Source organism: Erythrolamprus reginae, chromosome 1 (genome assembly GCF_031021105.1).
Source record: "Erythrolamprus reginae isolate rEryReg1 chromosome 1, rEryReg1.hap1, whole genome shotgun sequence".
NCBI classification, from domain to species: Eukaryota; Metazoa; Chordata; class Lepidosauria; order Squamata; family Dipsadidae; genus Erythrolamprus; species Erythrolamprus reginae.
Genome location: NC_091950.1, coordinates 227918201 through 227926356, shown reverse-complemented (window position 1 = coordinate 227926356; position 8156 = coordinate 227918201). Strand labels below are relative to the sequence as shown.

Below are 8156 nucleotides of genomic sequence, written 5' to 3'. Positions count from 1 at the left end.
AAATGTCTTCCCCTCGGCTCCTGTGTCTGGCAGCACTGCTGACTATCTCTTCCACCTTTACGGTATGATACATTCCTAGATACTTGTGGATTTGATATAATAATTTTTTTATTTTCCTTGCTTCAGTTTCTAAAAATGTCCAATTGCAATTTATTTATTTATTTATTTATTTATTTGACTTTTCATTGCAGATCAGGAGGACAGCAGAACATGAAGGTAAATAAAAACAAACTCAAAAAGAAATAAGTATCTTTTTCTAAGCTGGGAAGCATACAATATGAAGTAATTATCTGTAAAGAGGTACATATTTGATACTAACGTATGTATTTATTTATCTAAAAGGTAACTCTTTAGATGGAGGAAAACCTAGGAAAGGCATCCCTGAAATCAATGCAGGTAAGTAAATCCTTGTAGAGAATTAATGTACAGTATATAAACTATTGTACTGTATATAAATTTATACATATATATTGAAAAGAAATACTTACTTGAGATCCACTGATATCAAAAGAAAAGAGTAGGAGTACATATAGGACATCAAAACAAAGAACCAATCAAGTTAGCATGTTGGCTTCAGCCATTCTGGATGGTAAGGTGTGGAAGGACTGTGAGGTTTTGAGCATTGCAGTACTGAATACAAATTCTGTTCTGTCACTGCCAAAACAGAAAATTAAAAGCAATATAAGAGAATGGGGAAATTGGAAATGTTTAGTTTGATAGATAAAGACCTTGTTTGTTCTCTGAGGACAATCTTGGAGAAACAAAAAAAAATGACTTGCTTCCTTTATTTCTTGCCTCCCTTCTCCTGTGATCATATCTCCCTCATTTATCACAATTATTTTACTTCACAATATCCACTATATTAGAGTATACTCTGAGAGATTATGATAAAGAACCTACATCAGTATATGACTAATGACATCCAGTCTATGTCTATTCGCTCAATTGTGTCCAGTATAAAAAATGTTCAAGTTAAAGTATTTGGAATGCAACAAAATCCAGACTGATTCCCAGGCCTTGATATGGGCATGTTAAGTAATAAACGGGGTGGTGGTGGTGGTGGTGGTGTATCAAATGCTTTTTCATCAATGTGTCTAAGATTTTTGATAATAAAAACCTGCAATAATTTCTTAAATAATTATTTGCCCTTAACTATTGTTCATTCCAAATTTAGCAACAGGAAACAAGTTCTTTGAAGGCGACATTATCATGCTGGTATGTAAGTTTAATTTTCTTTTTATAAAGAGATTACAAAATGAACTTTAAAAAAATATAGTTTAATTTTCTTAACAGCTTGACAGAAATGCACTGAGGAATGACTCCCATAGATGGAAGTTTCCAATTCCATACAAAATGGGCGCCAGTATAGGTAACAAGACATTTTCTGCTCCAGAACTCTAGATTAATTATTACTGGAGGGCCCATTGAATGGCTCATCTGCTCTCTTCCCCTTGTAACTCCCTAAAAATGTTCCTTCAGAGTTGCCTTATTTAACTGAGTGCTTACTTCTTGGGCTTCAGTTTCAATGTTTCCAGCCAGCTTCTCCAGATTTCAGGCTTTTTAGTGGATAAAGACAAAATCTCATTGAGTTTAGCTACCTTCATGTAACCTTCTTGGTAGCAATACAGAAGCGGTTTGCTTTCTTCCAGGAGGTTTCTAGTCAAGCCCTGATGGAATGGAAGGAGCAATGAGTGAATGTAGTAATCTAGTAATGAACGGTCCAATCTTTATAAATAACATTCATCTAATTTGTCTACAGTCTGGATAAGAGTTTAAAATGTGCATTCTTTTCTTTCAGACCTGAATACCAAGGGTGTCATATTGCAAGCATTTGAGATGTTTCGACTCAAGTCTTGCATTGACTTTAAACCCTATGAAGGAGAGAAGTCCTACCTCCAATTTGAAAAGATGAAAGGGTAAATGTATTCAAACAGACAGGCTAACATTATGAAGCTGTAGCATATAAATAATTATTGCCCATGGTTAAAGTACACAGAATGGTACTATATTTCTTCCCTCATCCTTTATTGAAACCTAGCATAAAGCACACACTAGGCCTCTGCCCATATTTCAAGACTGGATCAGGTGGTGTTTCCTTGATTTCTCTGAAATGCTTTATTACCAAGCAAGAAGAGATAGCCCTTGCATTTCCTTCTTGTCATCTGGATATTCTCCACCTATCATTTGCACCACCTGGCATGTTTCCTTTGAGTCTGCAGTACAGCCTTTTGAGATGTCAGTGAATTCAAGGAAACTTATTCCCTGCTCGTTGCCAGAAGAAATGGTAGGCTTCCTCTTCATCTTCCCTGGGTTGTATATTGCATTTCCAGTTGAGATAACTGCTAGACCCATAGTTAGCTTACTGCATACAGAATCTCATGTTCGGAGCTACATGCTGCTTTATTCAGAAAACGTGTAAGTGAATCCTAAGTATCATGGAGGAATTTCTAGATTTTCTGTGTATGTCTGTAATCTATCCTCTATACATTTGAAAATGATTATTCAGTAAAAATGCAGTGCGTTGGGAATTTCCTTGCTGTTCAGTGATAATGCAAAACTAGGTTGCTTAGCATAAATAATTCATCAACCCACACCCCTAAGTAAATATGATAACTCCATCTGCAAATGAGATACAAAGTTTGTTTGTAAAAAGCTGGGGTCGTATGCAAGATCTTAATTTATGGACATACAGTAAGTAGTCTTTACCCGTCCTGCCACTGGATCACATGGATTATTAATAAATAATATATGCTAGTAAACTTGTTTATCTTGATATCTGAATGAGAAGGGATCCAAGTTAAAGACTTCACCAATTCTATTAACATGACATCCTCCTCCCTTGGTGGCCATCAATATGAGGCTAATGTCTACAGCAAAGATGTCTTTGAATACACAGGCATTTCTGCAAAACTTGTGATTGTTCAATATAAGTCTTGTTTATTAAGACCTGAATAGCCCTATGATTTTCTGCCTATTAAGAACTATAAGAATATTCATCACTGAGGCAAGGGCTTGCATTGGTTGATGTAAAGCAGTAGCAGTTTATTTTTTTTGAATGGATAACTTAGAAAAGTAAGATGGTATGGTATCCTATGTGGTGGATGTGGCGTTCTCACTCTCATTTGGCTCTTGTAGGCTAAGTGGGTTTGTGTTTTTATTAGTTGACGTGTTAAATCAGCTGTTTTGAATGAATAAATATATAATTGTATAACAGATGCTGGTCTTATGTGGGAAATCTTCAGACTGGCCAGGTCGTTTCTATTGGATCAGGCTGTGAATATAAAGATATTGTGGAGCATGAACTCTTGCATGCCCTTGGATTTTTTCATGAACAGTCACGCACTGATCGAGATGACTATATTAAGATTTGGTGGAATGAAATCATGGATGGTAAGTGGAAGGGACAGAAAAGTTAGAAAAGTTACTAGGAAAATTTGGCATCTTTCAAATCTCTTGTGCCCGTTTTGGATTCTTATTACTTCAGATAAATTTGATCTAGAAATCATCTGACTCAATTTGATTTTAGAAAGTGTTACTTACCTTATAATTATTCCAAAGGATTTTAATCCTATTATAATGCATTAATGCCACATGTCTCAGGCAAGGAAAAAAACAGACTGACCTGTGTATTTTTGCCTCCTACTTGCTTCAAGGGAAGATGAACAATTCTGTGTTTTTCTTATCTAAAAGACAATTCCCAGATATGAAGTATCTGTTACAATTAATTGGGAGAACAAAATAGCCACAGGGCCACATGACTATAGGTGCACAAAAGGTACATTGAAGTAAAGTACCAAACAGCATCTCAATACAATGCAACAATATTGTGCATTAAGTATAGATCAATCTACAAATCTATGTTATGTATGTGATTTTATTTACCAATTAATTATTCAAGAATAAATGTTGTGTAGATTGAGTGCTATTCCCAAACTTTAAATCTTATTTTCTAAGAGGTATATAAAACCATGCATGGCATAATGGTCTACTACTCTTTGGCTCAAATGTCCCTCAACATATCTAACTGCTCCAGTTTTCAATTATTAAACAAAAAACCAACCCATTACTGAACTCTGTCCATTCTTTGGAACTTAAAATGAAACAACAAATTAATTCACTCAAAATTGCAAAACAATTTCCAATGGATTCTTATAAATATTAAATAAAATATAAGGGATGTGATGAAACCAACAGTTAAATAATGTATTAGGGATGAAGTTATAAATGATTGCTTCCTCTAATAGTTTAATATAATATTAAAGCATTAATTGTCAAACTTGCCTGACAGGTTTGGTATTTTATTTCCTAGGTCAGGCATATAACTTCAACAAATATAATGACAGTTTCATTTCTGATTTAAACACTCCATATGATTATGAATCTATCATGCATTATGGACCTTATTCATTCAGTAAGAACAATTCCGTTCCCACAATTACAACAAAAATTCCCGAATTCAACAACGTCATTGGGCAAAGCAAAGATATGAGCAAGATAGATGTAAAAAGGCTTAACCGCATGTACCGTTGTGGTAAGTTTATTCTATTTTGTTCAACTTTCTAATGCTACAATAATGGTGAGATCCTACATCTGAAATATTCCTTAACAATGAAGAATAGTTAACCATTAAATCTATCACCTTATATTGGATTGAGACTAGATCTATGGAAATTACAGAATTGGGGGTATTTTGAGGGTTCATCAGACACACCCATTGCAACTTTTTAAACCTTGCATGACATCTCCCAAGCTTATACATCATCATGCAACATGACTTTTACCAGGGGATCTTTCAGAAGCTTCTAAGCATCAATTATCCTAACCAATCTATCACATCTGAAAAGGACCAGTGCAATGAGGAAGTTAAATTAACCAAGGCAGTTAAATCCAGATTGTTTCATTCAACAACCACAACCTTACATGATCAATGAATACACAAACTGTGGCCTAAGACTGCTTGTGATCCTGAAACAGAAGGGATACAACTATTAGTTCTCAGTAATTGCCTTCTGTGCCCACTGATCATTAATGGCCTCCCATCTACTTCACTGCATTCCTTGATCTATAAAAGATTGTGTAAAATTGACTGACCTATTTGTCAATTTTATAGCACATAATGCTACACTAATACTCATATGGAGTTGGTAATGATTCTCAAACTGTGCTAGGTTACCTTCACAAGGTAGTTTTGATGGTGTTTTAATTCTTCGAAGGAGGACAACTGTAATTTGGGAAGAGATTTTTAAGCAGCACAGAGACCTATCTTATTTGTATTTAGATTTCTTTAATCTGAAATGTGGGGATTGTTTCCTGCAGCTTCCAGTCTTACTCTCCTTGACCAATGTTTATTTGAGTCTATCGATATCTGTGGCATGGTAAAAAACGGAAGAGACGACAAAGACTGGGAACATACCTTGACTACAAGTCAAAATAACAACAACCACTGCTTAGGTAACATATTAATGTGTGATTTAAATGGATGAGAAAATGACTGTACAAAATGACTGTACAATTGGAAATCATTTAGTAATCAAAGCCAATAAGAGGGATATAGCAAATAAAAAAGAAAATGAGAAACGTTCAATGTATTCAAAGTGTTAATATGTGACAAAGTAAAAGAAAACTGGTCTGTGGTGTAAGAAAGTGTCTCAGAATTGATCCTTCGCTTCAGAAAGATGACAGGAAGGATAAAAGCATATTCAGACCTGCAGAAATGATGCCAGCCCTTTGAAATAGATAGGGCTAGAAATCCAAAGTTATGAATGCTTATATTACTTTTATTATAAAATTACAGTACCATATTCTCATGAGTGTCTCAGTTTAAACCCAGTGAAATCCTGCACAATTGTCCCAAGTGTATCGTGGTCCACAAGACATTAAATCATCTTCATTTACTTTGCAGAGAAAGATTACGTTATGAGCTTTGATACCACCAAAGGTCTTTCAGGGGATACAGCCATTTTGGAGTCCCGTATTCTTTATCCAAGAAGAAATGAGAAGTGTCTACAATTTTATTACAAATTTGATGGCAGTCCAAAAGATGAGCTGATTGTATGGCTTAAAACTGATGATGGTACTGGCAATGTTAGGAAATCAACAAAACTAAAAAGCATTCGTGGTAAGTTCTCAAGTAGCCTTTGCAGATTTTATTACAATGAGGCATCCAGGACTATACTCTATCTTCTGAAGAGAGCATCATATATCTTTGCATTCTCATATCCAATATCTAATTGGTGTGCATAATAAACCCAGAAAAACTTTGAAAAGATTGTTGGCCTTTTGCAGAGAGGGGACAAGAATTGTCCTGGCTTCTCCCTTAATACCATACTGTAAGCTTTTGATGCCGTCTGTGAGCTTCCACATTTTGACACAAGGGAGAAACCTTTCCCCTCATCCAGCTAATTCAGAACTGTCTTGTGAAACAGACCAACATACACAGTTTTCCTCTTTTGGGGATTTGTTGAGATCTGTGGCAAGTAAGAGTTCTCGTAGAGGGGCCGCATATAAATTCAATCAATCAATCAATCAATCAATCAATCAATCAACAAAGTAGAAAAGAACAGCCATGTGTGTGTTTGCTTGCGCAGACATGTTTCTCATCATTCCATTACAGTGTTTGTCAACCTCGGCAACTTTAAGATGTGTGGACTTTAGTTCCCAGAATTCCCCAGTCAGACAGACACTCCAATTCTGGATTTGAAGTCCACATATCTGAAAGTTGCCAAAGTTGTTTTGTTAAAGTATGTGCCAGGTTAGTCTTTCATATATGTGACCAGCCGAGAGTAGAAGGGTTAAATATAAAGAATGAAGAATGAACACAAACCAGTCTTCTTTTGAAAGACATTCAAATTCTATCTTTACTATTAAGCAAAGTTTGGAACTCAGCTTGATAAAACTGTTCCTTTTCTGTGGTCACATAATGGGCCTCAAACATTATTCATGGTATCAGAGAAATGAAATCCTATGGTGCAGGACTTTCCAGCTTTATTAAATTCACAATTGTTTCATCAACTCTTTTAAGTTTTAGTAATTTCGTCTTCATATCTTCCTCACTTAACTTCTGCCAAATATTGCTTTGAGATCATCACAGGGAAAGCAGCATAAAATGGGTTGAATATGTAAATGAATCAAATACTGTATTAGATTTTTCTCTTCTCCCTTTTCAGGTGATGGAGAGAAGCAATGGAACTTTGCAAACATTCCTTTCAACAGCCGGACCAAATTCCGCTATGTTTTTCATGGCCTTAAAGGAGACCCACAGAATTCCAAAGGAGGAATTCAAATTGATGATATCACTCTGACTGAAATGCAGTGTCCTACCAGCATTTGGCAGATAAGAAACTTCACTTCCATTTTAAAGAATTCCTCAAAAGGAGATCATCTGCCAAGCCCTATCTTTTATAACTCTGAAGGCTACTGCTTTGTGCTCAGTCTCTATCCCCGTGGTCTAGCCAACTCAAATAGAGATTACCTAGGAATCATGTTTGCTTTATGTAGTAGCCAGAATGATGCAGCATTAGAGTGGCCAGCAGGGAACCGACAAGTGACATTCACCATAGTGGATCAAGATTCTGACATCATTCAAAGGATGTCAGCAAGCCGAAGTTTTGTTACAGACCCCAACCAGCATTACAGTAAGTCGAAGAGGTGTTTTGGTTATGCAGAATTGATTGCTTTCTTTTTTAACAGGATAATTCTAAGGCTGCTTAGCAGATTCTTTTTCAAGTGTGATGCAGAATGCTATTGCTAAGTGAGATCATCTAAAGTAATTGTTAATAAGCAAGTGAAGGTTAAATTTGACAAATTTCACAGGGACTCCAACAATTAATCAGGCAAATTTACTAAATCTTCAAGGTTATGATTAATAATTAGAATATATCTAAGACAGTAAATTGAAATTGTTTTCCAGTATTCTGTACTATTTTTAAACTGAAGTGACAGTTTTGTAAAACAATGCCAGCTGGGCCAGAGTTTTAAATAATCCCTATGATTGGGTAGATTAAAATATGTTGAGAATCACAGAATTATTTAAGATATTATAGCATTATCAGGACACAACATACATTTTAAGGTTATCATAAGAAGCAAGTCTAATTTTCTGCCAAATAGTACACAACTATTATATTCTATACCTCTTCCCATTTCTAATTTTCTGA

The 8156-nt window shown here is 35.3% G+C and overlaps 1 protein-coding gene across 1 annotated transcript; it reads left to right on the top strand.

Annotated features, from left to right (window-relative positions):
• The first annotated feature begins 354 nt into the window (after window positions 1–354).
• On the top strand, window positions 355–7694 carry LOC139171457 (meprin A subunit alpha-like). The gene is made up of 9 exons (XM_070759732.1): window positions 355–396; window positions 1294–1369; window positions 1799–1916; window positions 3215–3390; window positions 4310–4531; window positions 5317–5451; window positions 5903–6118; window positions 7167–7634; window positions 7690–7694. The coding sequence occupies exons 1-9, from the start codon at window positions 355–357 to the stop codon at window positions 7692–7694; spliced, it is 1458 nt and encodes a 485-aa protein (XP_070615833.1).
• The last annotated feature ends 462 nt before the right edge of the window (window positions 7695–8156 follow it).

Coding starts and splice junctions, on each gene's coding strand:
- LOC139171457 (XM_070759732.1), top strand. CDS start 355: ATGGAGGAAAACCTAGGAAAGGCATCCCTGAAATCAATGCAG. Junction 1,370..1,798: donor CAAAATGGGCGCCAGTATAG/GTAACAAGACAT, acceptor CTTTTCTTTCAG/ACCTGAATACCAAGGGTGTC. Junction 5,452..5,902: donor TAACAACAACCACTGCTTAG/GTAACATATTAA, acceptor TTTACTTTGCAG/AGAAAGATTACGTTATGAGC.